The 25,426-nt window shown below is 43.5% G+C and overlaps 1 protein-coding gene across 1 annotated transcript in view; it reads left to right on the forward strand.

Annotated features, from left to right (window-relative positions):
* trappc11 (trafficking protein particle complex 11) overlaps positions 1 to 25,426 on the forward strand; it is an 84,478-nt gene that overhangs the window by 38,195 nt on the left and 20,857 nt on the right. Inside the window, exons 16-27 of the mRNA XM_034180891.1 lie at positions 1,411 to 1,472; positions 4,390 to 4,522; positions 5,158 to 5,288; positions 12,642 to 12,764; positions 12,866 to 13,059; positions 15,069 to 15,217; positions 15,583 to 15,704; positions 17,751 to 17,870; positions 17,963 to 18,028; positions 19,133 to 19,289; positions 19,778 to 19,889; positions 21,051 to 21,142. Of these exons, the coding sequence (XP_034036782.1) occupies positions 1,411 to 1,472; positions 4,390 to 4,522; positions 5,158 to 5,288; positions 12,642 to 12,764; positions 12,866 to 13,059; positions 15,069 to 15,217; positions 15,583 to 15,704; positions 17,751 to 17,870; positions 17,963 to 18,028; positions 19,133 to 19,289; positions 19,778 to 19,889; positions 21,051 to 21,142 (1,461 nt within the window). The remainder of the gene's footprint in view (positions 1 to 1,410; positions 1,473 to 4,389; positions 4,523 to 5,157; positions 5,289 to 12,641; positions 12,765 to 12,865; positions 13,060 to 15,068; positions 15,218 to 15,582; positions 15,705 to 17,750; positions 17,871 to 17,962; positions 18,029 to 19,132; positions 19,290 to 19,777; positions 19,890 to 21,050; positions 21,143 to 25,426) is intronic.

Below are 25,426 nucleotides of genomic sequence, written 5' to 3' on the forward strand. Positions count from 1 at the left end.
GGAATGAAATAGAACAAGTGTTACGAATGTAACTATGGTTCTATGAATTCCGGATGACCGCCAGAGTTGGGTGTCACTCTGAGTCTAGGTGATAGATTCCAAATGAGTGAATGCCGGGTGACGTACATATACTGTTGGCTGACGTCACCCAGGTCAAGCCCACTAACATGACTTTGTTGGCATAAGACTCGCCCTCTGCGCGTGCGTGCATGGAATAATCCAGGTGCTAAGCACTGCTGTCTGGCGGTCATCCAGAATTCATAGAACTGTAGTTACATACGTAACTCTCTTTTCAGCTCATCGCTGGGCTGCCCTCAATCACACACATGCAATCTGGTTTGCCTCAACTGACTTTCATTCTCCTCCTCTCGGGTACACTGTCCTTATACGTGTCCTGCACCACCCTCACACATATGTCTCTGCCACTCCATGCTTCCTCATACAATGCCACAACTCTTCTCTTGGCACCCTCTCAATCCACCAACACACAATCCAACTCCTTCTGGTACTTTTCCATCAGCATGCTGAGAGCAAACCCTGCATCTGTTGTTCTCTTTCTCTACATGGGATTTGTGACCAGCATTTTTGGTTTGGTAAAATTTACACATGGTGCCCTTCCTGACACAACCCTACTCATTTAGCTGGGCTTTCGACTCTGGCTGCACACCCCATGTGATTGAGTTAGAGGAATTTCTCGGTATGAAATTTAAATTGAAATCTATAATAAATTGAATAGTTTAATTCTTGCTGATATCATGTGAAAATCAGGTTCCTATACTCATATGAGACCAGCAAAATAGCCTATAAAATTTTAGTTTGCAGTGCATCATTACTAAGAAATCAAGGCTATAAGTTGCTTAAACATAATGTCCATAATGTCCCCCCCCCCCAGTTATCTTAAATTAAAGCAAATGCTACCCCATATGAATATAATGACAGAAAAGGAGAGCAAACGTGCAGGTTGAGGGAGGTCCACTGTAAACGTGACACAGAGCCTTAATGTTCAGGATTTTCAGAACAAAACCATTATTTCTGATTGTTTAACAGCGATCGCATTCTAAAACCTAAGCAACTTTCAAACTCACATTTAGTTTGTCTTTTGTGTCCTTTATTTTTGAGAATTTACAAATAGTTAACTATTTGGCAATAAATTAGATTCTGATTCTGAACTTTTGTTTCTCCTGTTTCATCACCTTTCATCCAATTTGAATGCAAATATCCTCAGTTTAACATTAAAAGGCTGCTTTCCGGACTCACTCTTTACTTGAGTAGAGTGTCAATATGCCTGAAATCTTTGTCTGTCCAACCACGTATAAACAGACACAGACACAGGTTTTTTTGAAGTTCGCTTTATACATGAACTAAACTATGTGTGTCAGAAAAGAAACATGTTACTATCTTATCTTCTAGCTTCAACATTGAGGCAGGAGCAGAAGTTGAGGATTGAAAAGAATCTCTTCAAAGTCCTGATGGTGAGTACGTGGATTCCGCTCACGTGGTGATCAGGGAGTCAAAAGGGATAAGCCCGACATCACACTGTGGTTTGATTTTCATGTACAGTAGCTGATATATCGCCATCACTTCAAAAATTGACAGATTGAAATAAATTTTTTTTGTAGTCACATGTGAAGTAGTCTGTATGTATTACAGCTGACCGATATATCTGTTGGCCAATAATATCAGCCTATAAGCCTTTCACAAACATATCGGTATGAATAGTATTTTTGCTGATATAAAAACTGTTATTTTGAACAATGCCAAAAAACATTTTGCATGTTACTAGTAGTCATTATGTAATTTGTCTAGCAGAGAGCATTCTGACAGAATTGTTCACAGTGCTGTCAGGCATGGCTGGGACCCCAGCACCCATTGGTCATATTAGCTACAACAGACAGGGGCAAAGCGACCAGCTGCCATTTATTTTCAGTCAGATTGGGTGTTTTACAGTGGCAAGAGACAAGTGGTTTCTATGCCACCAGCTAGGTGGAGCCAAAATACACAGAAACTCTGCTTTATGCAAATGTTGAGGAATGCAGCACAGTGACTGCCAATCCAAAGGAAGGCAGCAGGACAGTCTTGTGACATATGATGGTTGGTTATTGGTTATATTTGTTGTAGTAAATGTGTATACTGTAAAACATCAAGCCTCACGCATTTCTTTGTTAAGGCCCTATCACACCTTGGTAATTTAACCAGAATATGCTGGCCGTATAAAAAACGCTGCCAGACGCTGGCATATGTGTCCTATGTTATGGGTAAGTTTTGTGTAAGAACACGTTGAAACATGCTGATATACAGTGCTGTGAAAAAATTATTGTCCCCTTGAGCTTTTTACATGTTTGAAATTGTTTTAGGACATCAAAAATAACAAAAATCCAGGCTATTTATATTAAAATTTCTAAAATTATGCCCTTTCAACTCACAGTGAAAAGTAATCTCTACATTATGAATTAAAAGAAATAAAAATCCATCAAAATGATGGCGTGAATAAGTATGTGCACCCTTTAATATAACACATACAAACCATCACTTTTACAGCCTGTCTTCTTCAGACAAGTCGGGGGATGGATACATGAACATTTCCAAGACACTGAATATGTCTTGGTCTTTATTTGCATCAGTTATGAAGAAATACTATCAGTATGGCACTCTATGATAAATCTGTGTGGAACAGACAGTTTTCAGAAACTGACTGTGTGAGACTTTCCACGAGTGAGGAAGGTAACCAACACACCCAGACAACCCCAAGCAAGTTACAGGCTTCTGTGGCTGCGACTGGAGAAATGACACGTTTTTAATTTTGCATCACTACTCATAGCTTCGTAGAGTAGAGAAGAATTATCTTCCAACCAAACAGATCAAATTGAGGCTTGCATCTCTGATGTGCCTTCTGGCAAATTGTCGCTGAACTTTCAAGTTGTTTTTTTTAAAAGAAATCCTTCTCTGTACCACTTCATCATAAAGCTGTATAACTGGTGATTCACAATTCAAAACTTGCAATCAGGGTAGCCATTGATTCTGCAGAGATCACAGCATCATCTGCAAAGTCAAGTTCAGTAAACTTTTGTTCACCAGCAAAGGCACCCAAGCAGCTGGTTTAAAAAAAACCTGATCAAGAACCCGGTCCATGAGGGGCCAGAACCCATCCCTGACAAACTCCAGTGTTTACTGGGAGAAATTCAGATTCAGTCCTGAGCTGGACAGAACTCAGTGTCCAGGTATCTGCTGACTGTCACGTCCAGCAGTTTCTTGGGGATTTTTGTCCAAATTTGAGCTACGTTTGGCCCTGAGACCACGTGATTAGGGTGATATTCAGATGCATATTGAATGTGTCTTTGAATGTGTCTCGCGGCCGGCCGCGTGGCTTCTGACATGCCGGAGTGGTCCATGTCATATGGTAAGGTTCTGTACTCTTGTCTTGGCCCAACACACCAGCCACAGTAGTGATCAGTTATTTAGCTGTGATCTGGGTCTCTGTGTGTGGATGGTTGCGTGTTTGTGGCCGTCACCACAATTCGGTTTTTGGGTGCTCTTAGGGGGATTAACAATACAACGTTCTGGATTAGGGTATGGATGCTCACTAATTAGACAACAGACTGTTGCTGTCGCTGTTTGTTCATCAAATCAAAATCAAATCAATTTTATTTATATAGCGCCAAATCACAACAAACAATTGCCCCAAGGCGCTTTATATTGTAAGGCAAAAGCCATACAATAATTACAGAAAAACCCCAACAGTCAAAACGACCCCCTGTAAGCAAGCACTTGGCGACAGTGAGAAGGAAAAACTCCCTTTTAACAGGAAGAAACCTCCAGCAGAACCAGGCTCAGTGAGGGGCAGTCTTCTGCTGGGACTGGTTGGGGCTGAGGGGAGAGAATCAGGAAAAAGACATGCTGTGGAAGAGAGCAGAGTTCATGTGTGGTTGTTTGTCATGGTATGTCGTATGGTTGGGGTCCCGTCTCCTCGGTGTCTCATATCACAGTTATTGTCTTCACCACTTGTCTCTCGTTCTTGTCTGTCTTTGTGTTGTTTTGATGGTCGGCCCGTCCTGATAGAAGTTGTTGGTTGGCTTTGAGTAGGATGTTGGAGGCTGATGGGGAAGGACGGATGGGTGTCACACACACACACCACATTCACTCACGCACTACATACCTTCTGTCTTGCGAGAATAAATTGCATATATGTGTATTAATGTTCATAAATGTTTCTGCCAGTGTGGCATTTACCATTACTATATATGCAGACAGGGGAAAAAAAAAGAATGTGTCTTTGAAATCCCAAATGTCTGCTTGTCCTATGAATTATTGTGAATATGATGGTCTGTGAGTATTGATTTTACAGTGTGGTTCTTATCCTAATCTTCCTTTTTCCTGTCAATTCCTTGCCAGAATGAGGCCCCGGATGCTGAGCCGGAGTGTGAGCCAGCTTCTGCCAGTGCTGCACGGTCGCTGTGGAATGACCGTGTGGCTTTAGCCGGCTCCAACGAGCTAACTGTAGAAATGCAAGACTGCATCCCATTCAGTTAGTAGTCACGTACTCTGACTTTAAACAACCACATTTAACAATTCAGTGATCTGTTTGTCTTGCTTTCTTTCCCTCATGTTCAGTATCTGTTGTGTTCATGACTGTTGTTATACCGCTGCTGTCGGGCCTTGCTTTCTATATACAGTCTGTTTTTTTTTTTTTAGCTATATGTTGTCCTTTTGCTGCCATGGCAACAGCGTGCACACTCAGACTGCCACGTCTGTGAGCAAACCAGGATTGAATACCATTACCAAACCATAACTTTAGGTCACCCAGACAAACATTTTGTCAACTTATTTTTTGTGTATGGGAGCATTAAACAAAATAAGTTTCAGTACATCCATGGCCATCTTCTCCAAGCTTTCTGCTATTCCACCGTTAGCAGCTCTGATAGATCTCGTTTCGTGTCCAAAGTGTCACTGACTCAAGGATACTTCTAGCCTGTTAGGACGGAGTAGCACACTGTAAAAAGAACTCTGTATTTACACTCAGTGTGATTGTCCTCACACCCCAGAAGTGTTTTCTGTTGTTTTCTCCTCAGATAAAGCAAAAGCTGCATGATAGAAATGTTCAAATGCCTTTGTGATTTTCCTTTTCACTGCATTCTCTTGACTTTGGTTTTCTGAATCCAGTCCAGTGTAAAGCCAAGTTCCTGTCTCCCAGTTTCCATGTGGACCAGCCCATCCAGCTCCAGGTTTTCCTCAGGTCGGACTGTCCTCACCCTGTAACCTTCAACAAGCTTGCCGTCAGCCTCAGTAACCAGGTACACACAGACTACTGGGACAGAAGCAGTGGAGTAGAACCATAGAGGCCAATATGAGAACTTGAGTCCGCAGTCCGCATGCTGCCTACTCATGGCCAATATCCTTTCATGGAGAGCGACATGACACCTCCTAACCGGGCAAAATATTGACCAAGTGCCCGGATGTGACATGTTTTCACGTGCATTTTTCAATGCAGACCTTGAATACATGAGTGAACACACACGGAAAAAAGCTCACAAAATACGTGTTAAAATACCGTTTTTACCTGACTGTCGAGCCAGTAAAATTAATTCACATTATATTATCTAAGTAAAGTATAAACTTACCCTGACACCCACACATTGTAAAATATTACTGTTGAAAGTGCACACGGATCCGATCTGTTCCAGCTGCAATCATTTGATTACAGTACATATCCAATAATCAAATCCAGACTGTGCACACAGGCCGCATTAATTTATTTCACATGGTAAATACACTGTTGTATCCTCCTGAATTAATTCAGCTTTGACTAAAATTCAATTCCAGGTGGTTTATAAATGCACAGATTGTTACAGTAAAAATCCAATAATCAGTTTGTTGTTGTGTGTGGACACTGCATACTTTTACATGATTTTCCTTTACTGACCAAGTTTCATTCCTGAAGTCAGTGATAGGTGCACATCTCTGTGTGTGGGTGTGACTGAGTGGCACAGCGCTCGGGTCATAGTAATATGTGAGCGGCCTCTCAGTTATTTAATGCGCAAAATTGAAAAATTCATCAGTCTTGTTGAACAGTTTTAATCACTAACGACAAGTATTTTAAGTAGACATCGGTCTAACGGGAAAATATCAACTAGACATAAGTGAAAAGTTAATGATCCGTGTCCTCGGACCAGGTGATTTTTCCACTTCACAGGCATGGCAGCAACATGCACCAGTTTATCGACCAAATGTCAGACAAACTAACAAGAATAACCAAAACGACTTACTTATGGAAGGAATGTCCTTTTGTGGGATGGTCAACATGCATAGCTTTCCAGCATATTCCACCTGTTCCTTAAGGAGACTCATTGACCGTCTGTGCACGCGCTGCCCACTGAGTTGCTCTGATCCAAAATGGCAACCACGCCTCCTTCCCAGGACATGACAGTGCGACTGCAGACTCGAGTTCTCATACTGGCTTCTCTGAGTAGAACCCACCATGTGCAGAGGACGTTCATAAATCTCAGATATCACACACAACATGAACAACACAACACAACAAAACTCAATTCCTGACAGAACCCCCCCCCCCAAGGGCCGACCCCAAATGGCCCAGGAGCAGCAGGATGAGCCAAATGAAAATCACGAATGACATCGGGGTCCAAAATAAAATGGGACGGAACCCACGACCACTCCACGGGACCGTAACCCTCCCAGTCAACCAAATATTGGAATCTGCGGCCTCAATGGCGCAAAGCAAGCAGCCGCCGAACAGAAAAAATAGGCCCCCATCCACGCATCGGGCGGGAGGTGGGGAACGGCCGGAGGGCCAAAGAACTAGACTGGAAAGGTTTGATATCGCTAACATGAAAAGTGGGATGAATGCGCATGGATGGGGGCAACCGGAGATGAACGGAAACGGGATTGATAATCTTGGGTACGGGGAATGGACCAACAAACCTGGGAGCTAACTTTCGTGGAACCCCACAAAGCGATAAGTGGCGCATAGACAACCAAACCTTTTGGCCTGCAGAATAGGCAGGAGCGATTGACCGCTTGCGGACAGCCGCGGCTTTATACAAAACTGTAGAACGACTGAGGGCTCAACGAGCCCTCTCCCAGGTTTGTTGGCACCTAACGATCAGACTGAGGGCTGAGGGAACCGGGGAACGCAGACTAACAGGCGAAAACAGAGATGGTTGATGACCAAAAACCACATGAAACCGTGAATACCCAGATGAAGCAGAAGGGAGACTATTATGTGCTAACTCAATCCATGACAGCTGAGGTGCCCAAGTGGAAGGATGTTGAGAACATAAAATTCTAAGACACTTTTGCAATTCTGGATTAAAGCGTTCAGTCTGACTGTTAGCTTGAGGATTGTACTCTGATGTGAGACTGGAAGTGGCCCAGAGGAGACGGCAGAACTCCATCCAGAAACCTGGAGGACCCTGGGCTGAAACAATGTCCTGTGGGAAACCATGAAGACAGAACACATGAGTAAGCATGATTTCAGTGAGTTCCTTAGCAGATGGCAACTTAGACAAAGGCACAAAATGACACATCTTTGACAAATGATCTACTACTGATAGAATTACCATGTGCCCATTAGATGGCGGAAGGCCAGTGACGAGGTCCACGGGAATATGAGTCCAAGGCTGTTTGGGAATTGACAGAGGCAACAACATACCAGCAGGAGGTCGTGTGGTGGACTTGTGCATGGCACAAACTTGACAGGCATTTAAAAACTTTGCAATATCAGTCCCCATACGAACCACCAAAACTGTTGCTGCACAACAAACATGATTTTCTTAATTCCTGGATGACAGGAAAATCGACTGCTCTGCCTCCAATCAATGACCTCCCCCCTGAGAGCTCCTGGGACAAAGACTTTCCCCGAAGGACATTTGGCGGGAATAGATTCATTCACACATGCAGACTTTACCCGAGTCTCCCATGTGATGGCGGAGATAAAACAAGATGGAGGTAGGATATTACCAGGCTCCACTGGGGCATTAGAACCTTCATACTGTCTAGACAACGCGTCAGGATTACCGTTCTTAGAACCAGGTCGATAGGTGATGACAAAGTCGAAGCGACTGAAAAATATCACCCAGCAGGCCTGGTGGGCATTGAAGCGCTTAGCCGTGTGTAAATAAGCCAAATTTTTATGATCGCTGTAGACTAAAAATGGCATCTGTGCCCCCTCGAGCCAATGCCGCCACTCCTCCAAGGCCATCTTAACCTCCAGCAGTTCCCGGTCGCCACTGTAATTGCGTTCTGCTGCAGTTAACTTACGGGACAGAAAGGCACATGGGTATAGCCTTCTGTCAGTGGGACACATCTGTGACAGAATAGCTCCCACCCCAATATCAGAAGCATCGACCTCGACCACAAACTACCGAGCGGGGTCAGGAAGGAGCAGCACCGGGGCTGCCATAAAGCGTTGTTTTAGGACCCTGAATGCCTCATCACACTCCATTTGAACGCTCAAAGAGATGAGGTCACATGGTAAAGTGGAGCGGCTACCGAGCTGAAATTACGGATGAATTCACGGTAGAAATTAGCAAACCCCAGAAACCTCTGCACTGCTGGGTACCGCCCACTCGCGTACTGCCGCTACCTTATCCGGGTCCATCTGGATCCTCCCTTCCGTAATAACGAACCCCAGGAAAGACACATGGCTTTATGGAATTCACATTTCTCGGCTTTTATGTACGAATCATTCATCACCAAAGTGCGTAACACAGACCTTACATTTCAAGATCAGACGAGAAAATCAGAATGTCATCTAAGTAAACGAAGATGAATTTGTTTAAATATTCATGTAAGACATCGTTCACAAGGTTCTGGAAAACAGCCGGTGCATTAGTAAGGCCAAATGGCATCACCAGGTACTCATAATGCCCCGTAGGTGTATTAAATGCTGTCTTCCACTCATCTCCTTGCTTAATTCTGACTGATATACATTCTGGAGATCCAACTTCGTAAACACATTGGTGCCCTCTAGTGACTCAAACACAGATGAAATCAAAGGTAACGGGTAGCGATTCTTCACAGTAATATCATTTAACCCACAATAATCTATGCAAGGACAAAGCATTTTATCTTTCTTTTCAACAAAGAAAAACCCCGCTCCTGCGGGTGATGAAGACTCAAAACTCAATTCCTGACAGTATTCTATTTTTTATTCACATCTTACATGATGTCCCAACTTCATTGGAATTGGGGTTGTATGATTTATCATTAAATTTCACTTTAATCATCCACACGTCGTCATTCTCTTCTCTTTAGCCCACTTTAACGTTGCTTGCTTTGGTCTTGGGCCACTGCCAGTTTTTGGCACCTGATTCTGTACGTTGTTGTTAAAAAAAAAAGAAGCTCCCTGGTTGGGGCTTGAAAACAGCTTTAATCTGCAGTAAAAATGGAGTTGTAGAACAATCAGGAAAGTTTTAAACATGGTATAAAATTGGAATGTTGGGTTAAATTATGATCCATAAAATGTGAATATTTGTATTTAACTGGTACAGACCAGTTGTACTTATGTAAACGTGGGTGAAAGTGGTCCAGTGGGTATAATGTGCAGTAATTGGGACCTTCTTGTCTCTGAGCAGACGCCTCGTCCTGATCCTCCTCCACGTCACGAAAAGCATGTTATGTGTCACGTTATGTGACGTTAACAGAAATATTTTAGTTTTTTAGAAACCTGTGGGAATAACATGGAAGCAAATATAGAGTTGGAAATACGAATTCTGTCCAAATATTTGGGCCAATTTTTCTTAATTTTGACATCTGGATGCAAATTGTGGCTCAGAATCAGCAATGGAAGACCCCGCTTCATGTTGGTTTTCATTTGACCTTACCAAATATAAATCCCATTTCTTTCAGCTGATCTTTGTGTTCTGTCACAAACAGTATCTCCTGTTTGTTTGTTTGTTTTGTTGTGTATTTTCTTATTTTCAATCTACACTGTGTCATCTTTACCATTGATCTCGTTTACAGCTGTCATGTTGGGGCCACCCATTGGCATTTTTAGATTTATGTGCAGTATTTGTTTAAAAAGGCTAATTTTAAGATGATTCAATATTTTTTCCCTTACCATTCAGTTTTGGTATTGTTGTTGTTGTTGTTTTGGTATCTTCTGTCAATTACAAAGTGAGAAAGCTGAGTAAATGTCCTCGTCATGTGGTGGTTCCATTTGTTTTTTTGCAGGAAACGTAATTATAAAAACTCAGAAAGGCTGTGCTTATACGAGTTACAACTGCTGATAAAGTACTAGTAGAGGCACCCAGCTTCTCCCGGCTGAAGAATAAATAAGCTGATAATCAATACATGGTCATTAAATATTTCACTGGCTAAATTTGCAGACTTCAATGACAAATACAGCACTCAGAGAGCTCTTATGTACAACCTTTAAATAAGCTTTTTTTTTCTCCACCCTGTACTTCCAGAGTGATAATGTTTTTTGTTGGTGGGTGTATGCATTCTGTCACTGCCGTGGCTTATTTAGAGCATAAATCCCACTACGATGCACTGATTCCACAGTATGCTTGAATTTTTTCTACGCCCATGAGTATTGATACGTGTTCCAACCAACCAACACTTGCCTTATACATAGATTTATCTTCATTAGAAAAGGTTTGATACGTCATGTTAAATGCAGTAGCTGCTCGATTCTGTCACTTACGTTTTGAAAAAATTAAGCAGGTTTTCCCGTCGTAGCACAGCTCGAGGTTCAGTTGTGAGTCGACGTGTGTATAAGATCAGTCTTTCTGAAGTGATGGATGATTGTTGTGAAAGTGTAGGAACACGGACCCACAACAGGGGGCGTTAATGAACGGACAATGGATAAGCCAAAAGTAACAATTTAATGTTGTAAATTGTGCACAACGGAATACAGACAACAATCACTGTGGAACTACAGTCAATTACACGTTGGGTGACGTGTGGGCAGGCTTGAGGATAGGAGACGCCCGTCCAGAACCGAGCCGGATCCCACACGGCCCTCACCGCCAACGGATGTGAAGAACACCGGAGCCGCCAAGTCCTGGGTCCCCAGGTGGTCACCGTCTCCAGCTGTCAGACCTGGTACTGCTGGCAGAGAACAGAAACAGCACAGGTGAGTGTGGGTACGCACACTCAGTAATCCCACAGTCTGTGTTCTTTTGGGAGGGAGCACCTCCACCTCCAATCACACACTCGTGCAGCTCCTGTCTAATCACTTATCTGGTTGGGGTGTGAAGCGAAGCCGTCGCAGTCCACACCGAACGCCAATACAACAGATAAGGACACCGTCACAGGAAAACGGCTGCAAATGAGATCAGACCATTATTCGTTATAGATACAGCAGAGAATTACCTCCAAGGTAGCTGATTTCTTGGCGGGGAGGTGGAGTTGCAGTCCGGCCTTTAAGGTGGTGGTGATGTGGATGAGTGACAGCTGATGCTGATGACGAGTAACAGCTGTCACTTCTGGTTGCTATGACGCCCTCTCCTGCTTGAAGCCCGCACTTCAAGCAGGGCGCCATCTGGTGGTGGTGGGCCAGCAGTACCTCCTCTTCAGCGGCCCACACAACAGATGATCCTGCTAAAACTGACAAACTTGTTTTCTTATTGTCTGAAGGTATTTATGTAGGTTTTTGATTATTTTTTTATTTTATTGATTCATGTTCTGTAATGTGTTGACAGACACACACACAGACATGCACCTCTAAAGCTGTTTTGCAGTTTGCAGATAAATCCAAAACACATGAAGACAATTTAATTTGTATTTATTTAAAAGTGTTAAGTTCATTTTCAGACTGTGTTGGTGAGCGTCTTAAAGCAGTGATTCATAATGGATGTAATCCTTCATGTCTTCAAAATCATGTTGCTAGCATCACATAAAGCAGTGCTAATATTAGCATGAGCAAGATATGCTGCTTTCTAAGCATTTTATTTCAAATATCTAATAATATGGCTTATTGTGCGGTTAAATTTCTTGTCAAATGAAATTCTTGTGTAATTTAGTTTATGTTCGAGACACTAGTGTGTTTTGTAGCTTAGCTGATGTTAGCACCGCTCCACAGTAGCCACAGTGAGACAAGTCCAATATATATAAGTCCACAAAAATATGCTTTAATAAACACTAAACCCATTTGTTTAGTGTTTATTATTAAGAGGTGTGGGTGTGTTGGTCCCACCCAGGTCACGCGGGGCCTTTCCCATGCTCCACCTCTCTACCCATTGGTGGGACATCCACTAAACTAATTGTAGCTACCATGTGGCTGCCTGTTAATTAAACAATATAAAAGAACAAATGTGAATATTCTGTTAAAAATATTAAAATGCTTTTATGATGATAGTTATTTCATAATTTAAAAAAACTTTAAAAACATGCAGAGCACCAACCCTTGTGTTCCGGCACAGTCGGCCTCCTTCAGGGAAGATGTCATCACGCTGTGACCGTTGGCGCAACAGGTAAATGTTGCACTGGACTCAGTTTGTTCCGTCACAGCCGCAGAAGCCTGTCGGTCATTTGGGAAAACCCTCTTCTTGTTTTTACACTTAATCCTTTTGCTCGATGTCAGTGATGTTCATGATGTCATGACTGCTGAACGTTCTCCTCCGCTGACCCACCACAGGTTCTTCAACACGTGTCATCAGTATTGTGTGTGTGTGTTTGTTTAGGAGTACAACCAGTGGTGTGTGGATCCGTCAGACAAAGAGAGTATGAGCTTGTTGCCGGGGAAAATCAGGCACTCCAACTTCAGCTTTGTAGCAAAGGCGGAAGATGTTGGCAAGAAGATAGAGGTGTGTGTGTGTGTGTGTGTGTGTGTGTGTGTGTGTGTGTGTGTGTGTGTGTGTGTGTGTAGGGTGAGGCGGAGGCTGACTGTGTGTGTGTGTGTGTTCAGATTACAGGGATCGAGGTGATGCTGGGCAGTGACAGAGGACGATGTGTATTTTTAAGTTGGAGGGGGGCAGGTGGAGATGCTGCCTCTACCCACGAAGCACTGCAGGCGAACCGCTCCTCGCGGCGATGGGGGCGGTCCATGGACATGCGTCAGGATGTGGACTGGGACACCATAATGGTGCAGCATAGTACCATGTAAGGAACACGTGCAGGTTTTTATTGCAGCCACAGACGGACTTTGAGAAGTTCAGAAATGCAGCTCCTGCTGTTCATCAGTCGTAAGGAAAACTGTGAACCAGTTTCTGGAGCCGTTTTGAGACAAGTGATGTCAGACTTGTTTCAGAAGCAGCCTGCTGACAGCAGAAACGCTGTGTCCTGTAATTGATTATAAACAGAGCCACTCAGGTGGGAATGTTCAGGCTCACCGTGTGCTTTTGATGAACTACTTTAAACGTGAAAACTAACAGTGGTTGAAGAAAAAAATGCACCGTCACAGTGCATTTGACTGGTCATGTTTTGTTCTTCATGGGCTTGTTTTCTGAGTGACTTAAAATCATGATATTATAATGGGGGATTTTCAAGTTGCAATAGAGCAGCACCTACGTGCATGCGTGGTGACGTCACAACTCTGTCCGGTTAGGGAGACGCAGTTTCGTTCAACAAGGAATGACAAGAAACTTTCTCATGTGTGTTTGGAGTTGTGTGGAGGTAGGAATAGCCTTTTGAATGCTTGAATAATGATGTCAGTCGCACAAAGAAATCAAATAACTGAAAACATTTTAATTGTGCGCAGAATGTTGGTATTTTGGTCGTTGAACTTTCCTAGCAACGAATGTAAAGCCCCGGTCACACGGAACTAACAAAGGACACTGAAGCCAGAAAGAAACAAGAAATCTGAACTTAAGTTGACTTCCGGAGACATCGTTAACCAGCGTCCAGCTTTGTTCGGTCAGCCGCTCTGTGAGATTTCATAACATCCGATCGCTTAGCTGCTCGTAGGCGTCATAACATCAGATCATTTAGCCGCTCCATGAGGCGTCATGACAACCGATCGGTCAGCTGCTCCATGAGATGTCATAGCAACGGACTGGTTAGCCGCTCCGTGAGGCGTCATAACTTCAGATCGGTCAGCCGCTCCGTGAGGCGTCATAACATCAGATCGGTCAGCCGCTCCGTGAGGCGTCATAACATCAGATCGGTCAGCCGCTCCGTGAGGCGTCATAACATCAGATCGGTTAGCCGCTCCGTGAGGCGTCATAACATCAGATCGGTCAGCCGCTCCGTGAGGCGTCATAACATCAGATCGGTCAGCCGCTCCATGAGATGTCATAGCAACGGACTGGTTAGCCGCTCCATGAGGCGTCTTAACAACCGATGGGTTAGCCGCTCCGTGAGACGTCATAACATCCCATCGGTCAGCCGCTCCATGAGATGTCATAGCAACGGACTGGTTAGCCGCTCCATGAGGCGTCTTAACAACCGATGGGTTAGCCGCTCCGTGAGACGTCATAACATCCCATCGGTCAGCCGCTCCGTGAGATGTCATAGCAACGGACTGGTTAGCCGCTCCGTGAGGCGTCATAACTTCAGATCGGTTAGCCGCTCCTGGAGATGTCATAGCAACGGACTGGTTAGCCGCTCCTGGAGATGTCATAGCAACGGACTGGTTAGCCGCTCCGTGAGGCGTCATAACTTCAGATCGGTTAGCCGCTCCGTGAGGCGTCATAACAACCGATCGGTTAGCCGCTCCTGGAGATGTCATAGCAACGGACTGGTTAGCCGCTCCATGAGGCGTCTTAACAACCAATGGGTTAGCCGCTCCGTGAGGCGTCATAACAAGCTGCTTCTAATGATGCGAAACACGCGAGCGAGACACTAACCGTAAGTCTCAGTTTCAAGATGGCGACGCAACTTGAAAATCCCCCATTGCAGTGTCCACATGCTGGTCATGGAAAATTGCCCAGTTGTGAACATTTCCGTGTTTCCCAGTTTCTGTCCCATACTGAGGTTTCAGGATGCTTCCAGAGTGGAATGGTTTTTTGATTTTGGATTTATTAGTTGCAGCCATGTTGATGAAGTGGGCCAAGCATAACAATGGGAAGTTTTTGAACTGTTCAGGACAAAGACATTTTGTAATATTTGTAAAGATATTCCCAGTCTCCAGTTTGTCGTGTCTACATGGTTTTTGTTTGTTTTTTGTTTAGGATCATCTCCAGAGTGCCAAAGATCTCGGTTCAGCTGAGCCACCAACCACCTGCACTCAACAACGAGATGTACTGCATCAGCCTCACTGTCCAATCACAGGAAGAGGGTGTGGCCAAAGATGTTAAACTGACAGCTGGCATCAAACCAGGTACAGGGAGGAGTCATCGTTTGTGGTAATAGTCCTCCTCTTAACTTGACTTCATGGTTCCTAAAGCAAGACAGAAGTATTCAGAACTATTATCTCGACTTTTCAACAGTTGATGTTGAAATAAGTCATCAGTTCATATGGAGTGAAAAAACTTAATGTTTCAAATACATTCATGTTTTAAACATTATTCAGGAATCCACATGAAAAGAGCACATCACTTATTGTACTGCCCCCTGTTGGATGGTTCAGAAATCCGCACCCCTCAAACAATGAATGTCACTGTCCAAATAATTTTGGGTTTGACTGCAGAGCTGGGGTGTGTGTGTGCGTGTATGTGTGTTGTGATCTTGGATCTGGTTCTCCAGGTCAGGATGCTAACCTCAGCCAGACCACCCATGTGACCCTGGATGGTGCCACAGTTTGTGATGATGCTGCACCTGCTCTGCTCCTAGATGTACCTCTGGGCGACCTGAAACCTGGAGAAAAGGTTTACACACACTTACACCAAGACGTCTTTGATCTGTTTTCTGGATGTTAATGGAGGTGAACCCACAGAAGACTGTGAATGGGATGAAATTTAGCAAATGCTGAATCTGCATTTTTATCTAGATGTTCGTGTGTCTTTTCAGCAGGTTTCATTATTATTATTTCATCTTTAAACCCACCTGGTCACAAACAAACAAAAATGTGACAAATGAACATGGAAATTTGTGCTTTTATGAATTCCAGTGCATCCAGAAAGTATTCATAGCACTTCACTTTTTTCCACATTTTATGTTACAGCCACAAACTGAAGATCATCTGCCCTTCTTCATTCCTCAAAGACTCTTTCATTGATACTGCTTTAATATGAAATCAAATGTACAATCACCTGTATGAAATAACTTTATTTTTTAATTCATTTTAACCTCTTTACGAGCCCTAAATTTCCCGTCTCACCTTTTTTGGAATGTGGTGCAGCCTTAAATGCAGGAATGGATGTATATTAAATTAAATGAAGCTGACCACACAAAACATGAAATACAAAGGAATTTTCTGTAGACCTCAGAGACAGGATTGTCTCGAGGCACAAATCTGCGGAAGGGTACAGAAACATTTCTGCTGCTTTGAAGGTCCCAATGAGCACAGTGGCCTCCATCATCTGTAAATGGAAGACGCTTGGATCCACCAGGACTCTTCTTAGAGCTGACCGCCCGTCTAAACTGAGAGATCAAGGGAAGAGGGACTTAGTCAGGCAAGGGAACAAGAAACCGATGGTCAGTCTGTCAGAGCTCCAGCATTCCTCTGTGCAGAGAGGAGAACTATCCAGAACGACAACCATCTCTGCAGCAATCCACCAATCAGGCCTGTATGGTAGAGTGGCTGGAGAGAAGCCACTCATTAGTAAAAGGCACATGGCAACCAGTGTGGAGTTTGACAAAAGGCACCTGAAGGACTCTCAGACCATGAGAAACAAAATCCTCTGGTCTGATGAGACAAAGATTGAACTCTTTGGCGTGAATATCAGGCATCATGTTTGGAGGAAACCAGGCACCATTGCTACAGTGAAGCATGGTGGTGGCAGCATCATGCTGTGGGAATGTTTTTCAGCAACAGGAACTGGGAGACTAGTCAGGATTGAGGGAAAGATGAATGCAGCAATGTACAGAGACATCCTGGATGGAAACCTGATCCAGAGCGCATGTGACCTCAGACTGGGCTGACAGTTCATCTTTCAGCAGGACAATGACCCTAAGCACACAGCCAAGATATCAAAGGAGTGGCTTCAGGACAACTCTGTGAATGTCCTTGAGTGGTCCAGCCAGAGCCCAGACCTGAATCTGAATGAACATCTCTGGAGAGATCTGAAAATGGCTGTGCACCAACGCTCACCATCCAACCTGATGGAGCTTGAGAGGTGCTGCAAAGAGAAATGGACAAAACTGCCCAAAGATAGGTGCACCAAGTGGCATCATATTCAATTCAATTTTATTTATTTATACAGTGTCAAATCACAAGAAAGCTGCCTCAAGGCGATTCAGATGAGTAAGGTGTAACCTTACTCATCGTCGTAAGGAAAAACTCCCTCTGATGATGTTGAGGAAGAAACTTCAAGCAGACCAGACTCAGAGGGGTGGCCCACTGCTTCAGGCATTCTAACAGTTACAAGGTTTTTACAAAGTTTTTACCAAGCTGAAGAAACGGGAAACAGAAAAAACCAGAGTCGCATCAAAATCAAAGTACATTATTGAGATGAAACCTGAGGCTGTAGGCTGTAATTGCTGCCAAAGGTGCATCAGCAAAGTACTGAGCAAAGGCGCACAGTCTCCACTGCCAGAGTGGACACACAGTCTCCGCTGTCAGACTGGACACACGCTCTCAGCTGTCAGAGTGGACACACGGTCTCAGCTGTCAGAGTGGACACACGGTCTCCACTGTCATAGTCTTTGAATTTTGTGTTTTGTAACAGAAATGAAAACTTGAAGATTTGAATTTAATGAGCCTGCATCTTTAGCTTCATGGAGTTAAAAGTCCATCCTATGTTTGTCTCCAGCTGGAGAGATGCATTTATGTGAGGTGTATGTCAACTGGTCCAAGGGTCTTCCTGTTCCATGTGGCCTACAGCATGAACACCACTGTGGAAGGTCGACAGATTATGTGCAGGTGTCATAAGGTAGCACTCCTTAACAAAGCTTTGATGTTGCTCTTTTTAAAAATTGATTGTAAAGAGCTTACTGGTTTAAAACTGTTTTTCTCGTCACTCAGGATGAGACGGTCACTATAGAGACGGTGGTCCCATTTGAAGTATCCATCAAGTTTGTGTCCAATAAGGTATGTAGCTGATGCACATGATTTAACTGCAGCAAAGCTTCTCAGTCCTGAGCCTGGTGGACCAGAGTGACAGTTTTTAGCTTGTATCAAAGTAGGGATGCACCGATCCACATATTTTCCCTTCTGATCTGATCCCAATACCTGAATTTGAACCCAAGAGCCGGGTGAAAATTTTCTGCCCACCGTGGCTAGAACCCTGCTCCTTAACTGTGGAAGAGACCTCTCTCAAACAGAGGCTTCGGTTCAGCTCCCCCCCCAATTCTCATGCTCAACAGCAAACAGAGCAGAGAGAAAGCAGCACTTTAGAAGTTTCACAGACGTGGCTCCTCTCCTGTATCATAAAATGCTGCAGGTTGTATCGGAAATTTCTGATGCGTGAATTATGTTTGTATCAGAAGCTGATGCCGATATTCGATCAGATCAGCCCCATCCTGATATCAAAGTGCATGATCATTTCTGACTGCAAAGTGTTGCTGCCGGAGATGAAGAAAGCACTGGACAAGGAAATGAGGCACTGTGAAAGTCGACTTATGTCTTCCTCTAAAGTTGAGGAAAAGTTTGTTTAGCTCAGAGTACAGTCTGGTCCGTAACTGTGGGGGCAGTGAGACACCATTTGTCATTTTGTCACTGTACACCACCACCATCTGAAACAGTCAAGATATGTTTATAATGCAGATGTCTTGCTTTAATTCAAGGATTAAAAGGATTCCATCCTCAGCATCCTTCTCCCAGCTTGCCCAGTATCCTTCCTTTCTGCATAACCAAACCTTCTCAAATATACCATCTCACCTCTCTCACTTTGTCTCCAAACTGTCCTGGTTGCACTGTCCCGGTGATATTTCTGTCCAACCTGACACACCCAATAAAGGTCACATTATCTTCAGCTGTATATGTAAATAGTAAACACTGGATTATGAGCTAATGTTTGTGCCTTTAACTCAAGCATGCTGTACCAGACACCTAAAATAAAATCATTATCAGTGTCCAAATATTTATGGACTTAGCTATGTGTAAAACTTTGCACCTGTATCAGCTGTTCCTCCACATGAGTGTTTGTTTGTTTGAGATAGTAATTGTTAACTTTCTGCGTGTGATGATGTGAAGTTTGAGCCGTTGGACCGTGTAGCAGTGGACATCCCCTTCCTCTTGATGACAGACATCCTCTCGTCCTCTCCCTGGCCTCTCCTGCTGGCGTCGTCCTCGCTGCAGCTGGTTTCCATGACGAACAACACACCACAGCTTCAGTCACAAATAGAACAAGGTATCTGTCTGCTCTGACAGTCTGCAGAATGTTACAGAGGACACGGTTTGTCTGCGTCGTGTTTGTAGCTACGATTTGGCTGCTGGCGTAGAGGATGGCGGTGAGCTTTGTTAAACGGGGACTGTGGGCAGAGTTAATCTGTTGTTTTGTGAGGGCCAGACATTTATTTCCCACAGGTCAGAGCTGAACAGCCACGAGCAATTCAGGTGTGTAATACGTCTTATTGCAGTGTCAGCCTCAACTAGATAATCCAGGAAGTCAAAACTACAGCGTGATGCTGCGTTCAAGTACCACAAGACCTCTGGACTTAACCACAGACACAAGAGTGCAGCTTTATGACTAATGATGTGTGATCTTACAACTACGTGCTTACAATCATCTAAACAGCACTGTAAAAGCTGTGCTTTTGTGTGTGTGTGTGTGTGTGTGTGTGTGTGTGTGTGTGTGTGTGTGTGTGTGTGTGTGTGTGTGTGTGTGTGTGTGTGTAGTGGTTCTTCAGACAGGTGAGTGTGCCAGTGAGTGTTTCTGTCTCCGATGTCCTCCACTGAGCAACAGCTGTAACACCATGGCTACAGGACAGTACCGAATATCATGGAGACGGTACACGCGCACACACACACACACAATACGGTATATTTCCGTACAGATTGGGTAAAATCATACTCACTTTTAATATTGATACTGTTGTGATTTAGTTTCATTGTCATGTATCCGTGGACTGTGATCAGTGATTAGCATCACAGAAGAGTTCACTGTTTTGGTTGTGGTGTCTTATTTTAATAGCTAACAACTAACATACAGGAAATACTCTGCTCATGTATTTTGTGTATACACTGTAATCTGAAAATATGTTTTGTGTCATACTGTCTGTTATTATATGGTAATGGGATTTTGCGAACTTCTGATTGGCCCATTCACCACTTTCTGAGCTGTACCACATGCCGAGTTGACTGCGCGTGTGAAACGAGTACACTTCGCGTGCAGCGTAGCACTAGCTAATCAAGCAACGCCTTCTATCAATAACGACCAATCAGATATCGTGATACGCCTACTTTGGCTGTCAGTTTGTTGACAAGATGGCAGAAGACAGATTTGCGTCTGTTAGCGACACTGACTTAAAATGAATGTTACACAAAAAAGATGCGAAGAACACCCGCAGAAATACACAGTCAGCAGCCAACCTGTTTTGCAAGAACGTCACTGAAAAGGGACATGCGCCCAACTTTGAAACTTATGACAGACGGATGCTTGATGGAGTACTCGGTCAATTTTATGCGGAAGCTAGACAGTCGAATGGCGAACTTTATAAGAAAACAAGCCTGATGACTCTTCGTCACGGACTTAACAGGCATCTCCAGTCGATCGATGGGATGTCAGTTGGTGCAGTATGACAGTAATAATAAAGAGTTGAAACTTGAGATTAATTTTTCAGTTTTAGTATGTTTGACAAACTCCCAATTTTCTTGTTTACCATATAATAAAGCAGTTATAGACTTTTGATTTTGGTGTACCCGTGATTATGCGGACCTGGTCAGAATGGGGTTCACTGAGGACTTCACGGGTACACCTCATCAAAAGTCTATAATTGTATATTATTTCAAGTGTCACAAGTATATGAATACGTGTAGTACACATTGTAGCAAGACAATGACACTTCTTATGGGCATACGTAGGTCTGCATTGGTGTTGCATGTCCTTTCTGTGAGGGTTGATGGCTTGTTGATGTCTTCAGTGCAGCCTCTTGTGTAACTCTGTTGACAGGGAGTCCGGCGGTGCAGATAGTCCTCTGATCCAGACTACAGTCACTCTGCCTCATGTTATTTTGGAGACTGTGCCTCTCTACATCCATGCTGGTCAGTATGCTTACATGTTAAATGAGCACATGAAATATCTGGTATACATCTGAATTGTGACACAGTAGAGCATATACACAATGGTCTGACTAAATGTTCTTATTTAAACGAAAAACAAGGTATCAAAACCACATCAAATTAGCTTTCCACACACGGCCTATATTTCTAGTTAGATCTTGGAGCTGGTTATGTGCTGCTTAATCTGTGCCACGTCACACTATACAACCAGCCAGAGTCTCATAGCCCCCCCCCCCCCCCCCCCCAAAAAAAAGCTATAGGGGTTTTATACCTCTAAAACAATATTGGCAAGCCCTATTTAACTAATTTTGAGTGATTTTAGATGCATTGAAAGCATGAATACTAAACAAAAACAACAACAAAAAAATTACGTTTATGTTGTAATATTTGTAAGATCAAAGTTCTTTTGCATGTTTCTGTCAAAGTCTAAGTTAAGAAATTAAATAATGTTGAAAATGTTAAAAACACATTCATATTTAATGGACATAGCATTTACTCTCTTCAAAAATGGCACACAATCCTGTGAATCATGCAGTTTTTCTGTTATCCTGACAGTTTTGTTTTTTCTTTTTTCTTTTCAACATTTTTGAGGGGATTGTATGGCGTTTCTTTTTAAACAATGTAACACCTGATTGCCTTGTTTGAACAAGAGCTGAACCTGGACCGATTTGACAAAACTGCTCTTGTAAATGAAAAATTTGTGAATCAGTTTTCCACTTTCCTCTTTCACTGACACTGTGCCCCTCCTCCTCTCCACCCCTCCTCCTCCGCTCTCTCTCTCTCTCTCTCTCTCTCTCTGATCACACCATCTGCTGTTTTCAAACTCAGAGCTTTTTGGAAACACGAAGCCTTTCAACTGTAAAATAAGATGTAAATTTCTGAATATATCATTACATATGGACACAGAAGAACTTCTGGATTATTTAATGTAGAATTTTCATGGCAGGGTATTTTTTTTTTCTTCACCTCAGAGCAGAGATGCTGTTTTCAGCTGCTGCTCTTCACAGCTCTGTGGCCACAGAATGCGCTCTCTGACTCTCTGATTTCTGCTGTCTGTGATATGATATGAAGAAAATGAGAAATATATTTCTTATTACTTTAATTATTGGTTTAAAATTGCAAAAACTATGACTCTATAAGATTGAAATACAATGGAACTGGTACATTTTCAGCAACATTTCAGTTCATTTTTCAGAAATTCTGTGCTGGGTGGCACAGCCAATTTGAACCCGAGAGCCGGGTGGAAATTTGCAGTACTGGGCCGCCCACTGTGGCTAGAACCTTGGCACTGACTCTGGTAGTTCAGTTATGCTCATGGAAGTATGCCACATGGCCATGGAACCATTGCTGGTATTTCCTCACAATGCAAGTGTTCCTGTTTAGCTGAGTCTTCCTAATTACATGCTCATTTGAGACACTCGTTCCAGTGACAACCAAAAGCCCTGTTTCCATCGAGTGGTCCGGGTTGGTACAGCACGGTGTTTTGTGCTTGTCTCTCTGTGCTTGTCTGCTCCGGGTGCATTTCTCAGGATGCCAGCGCCTTGTCCCAAACAAAAAAATTACCTTAAAAGTTGAAAGAGTCACAGCGACTCATTCATTGACACCAGCGTTTACCACAGGCATCAGTCAGCTCTTCAGCATTCTGCACCCTAGGCCACTGGGTAAAGCAGTGGTTCCTAATCGCCCTCCTCAGTAGCCTCAAACAGGTAAAGCTTCCACTCTTTCTGCTCAGCTTTTAGCAGAGCAGAAAGAGTCAGTCAGTCAGTCAAGAGTCAACAGACTCCTGACTGAGTCTGAGTGGGTAGAGCAGACAGAAACAGAAGACATGCAGGTTAGAGATCCCTGAAGACTGGTAATGGGGACCACTGAGTTAGAGTACAAGTCTTACAACCTGAATGGAAACACCAGAACTCTTAGGACTTGGACCTTCATTTTTCTTTGTCGATAGTGGCATTGCTGAGCATAAGTACAGCAACCAGGATTTTGTATGGTCTTACAGTGGGGCCAAAAAGTATTTAGTCAGTCCCTGACTGTGCATGTTCTCCTACTTAGAAAGATGAGAGAGGTCTGTAATTTTCATCATAGGTACACTTCAACTATGAGAGACAAAATGAGAAAAAAAAAAATCCAGGAAATCACATTGTAGGATTTTTTAAGAATTTATTTGTCAATTATGGTGGAAAATAAGTATTTGGTCACCCACAAACAAGCAAAATTTCTGGCTCTCACAGACCTGTAATTTCTTCTTTAAGAAGCTCTTCTGTCCTCCACCTGTTACCTGTATCAGTGGCATCTGTTGAAACTCGTTATCTGTATAAAAGACACCTTTCCACAGCCTCAAACAGTCAGACTCCAAGCTCAACCAGGGCCAAGACCAAAGAGCTGTCGAAGGACACCAGGAAGAAAATTGTAGACCTGCACCAGGCTAGGAAGAGTGAATCTACAATAGTCAAGCAGGTTGGTGTGAATAAATTAACTGTCGGAGCAATTGTAAGAAAATGGAAGGCATACAAGACCATTGAAAATTTCCCTTGATCTGGGGCTCCACGCAAGATTTCATCCCGTGGGGTCAAAATGATCAAGATATATCCTTTTTTTTGAGCCGCTTGGGTGGGCAGGGAGAGTTCCCATGGGATAAAAAAGTTATTCAACCTACCATCCCTGGTTCTCAAGACTAGGTACCTAAGTGGCTCTACTCTTCTATTTTACTCTTCCTTTTTAGATATTTAGATATACTTTGGATACTAGCATAGTTTCACCTTAGAATTGGAATATAATATATAAGATATATGATATTTTATGAAAACGGTGAGCAAAAATCCCAGAACTACACGGAGGGACCTGATGAATGACCTGCAGAGAGCTGGGACCAAAGTAACAAAAGCTACACACTACGCAGAGAGGGACTCAAATCCTGTAGTGCCAGGCATGTTCCCCTGCTTAAGCCAGTACATTTCCAGGCCCGTTTCAAGTTTGCCAGAGAGCATATGGATGATCCAGAAGAGGATTGGGAGAATATCATGTGGTCGAATGAAACCAAAATAGAACATTTTGGTTAAAACTCAACTCGTTGTGTTTGGAGGAAGAAGAATGCTGAGTTGCATTCCAAGAACACCATACCTCCTGTGAAGCATGGGGATGTCATGCTTTGGGGCTGTTTTTCTGCAAAGGGGACAGGACGACTGATCTGTGTTAAGGGAAGAATGAACGGGGCCATGTATCATGAGATTTTAAGCCAAAACCTCCTTCCTTCAGTGAGAGCATTGAAGATGCAACATGGCTGGGTCTTCCAGCATGACAATGATCCCAAACACACCGCTCAGGCAACGAAGGAGTGGCTCCATAAAAAGCATTTCAAGGTCCTAGAGTGGCCAAGCCAGTCTCCAGACTTCAACCCCATAGAAAATTTGTTGAGGGAGTTGAAAGTCCATGTTGCCCAGCGACAGCCCCAAAACATCACTGCTCTAGAGGATATCTGCATGGAGGAATGGGCCAAAATACCAGCTACAGTATGTGCAAACCTGGTGAAGACTTACAGGAAACGTTTGATCTCTGTCATTGCCAACAAAGATTATGTTACAAAGTATTGAGTTGAACTTTTATTATTCACCAACAGTGATGCCGGTAACGCGTTACTTAGTAGCGTTACTCTAATCTGACCACTTTTTTTAGTAACGAATAATCTAACGCGTTAATCTTTCCAAATCAGTAATCAGATTAAAGTTACTTCTCCATGTCACTGTGCGTTACTATTATTTTTCATTGTGGGTCGATAGCAGCATTAAACTTGGTCCGTGGGCAGGGGGTCAGGGTTCGACTGAACGTCCCACTTTAAGTGAGCTGTGAGCTTTTCATCCGCGTTTTTTTTGCAGCTGCTCGACTCGTCCTCACCTCTTAAAGCACGGTGATCAGCACACCTGCACTGAGCTTTACAAAGACATTTTTATACTTTTTTCCCTCCTTTATTTAGAATTCTGAGCTGCTCCGTATCGTCTCGTTAAAAACAGCTGATACTCCGCGACGCGTCAACAACTAACACTGTTTTCCACTCAAATGCACCTAAACTCTCTTTCTGCGGACCACATGATGTGAAAACGCAATAAAACTTTCTTACCTGTAAATCTGGTCCTGTTTTCTGCATAAATAAATGTTATCCATTCTTTGTGCTCAAACGCCAAAGCAGGGGCGAATCCAGATGGGATGGGGGCGTGGGGCAAAGATGTGCCCCCCACAACACCCGTAGATTAAAGGTCCAGTTTTGAAGCC

Source organism: Thalassophryne amazonica, chromosome 11, assembly GCF_902500255.1.
Source record: "Thalassophryne amazonica chromosome 11, fThaAma1.1, whole genome shotgun sequence".
NCBI lineage: Eukaryota > Metazoa > Chordata > Actinopteri > Batrachoidiformes > Batrachoididae > Thalassophryne > Thalassophryne amazonica.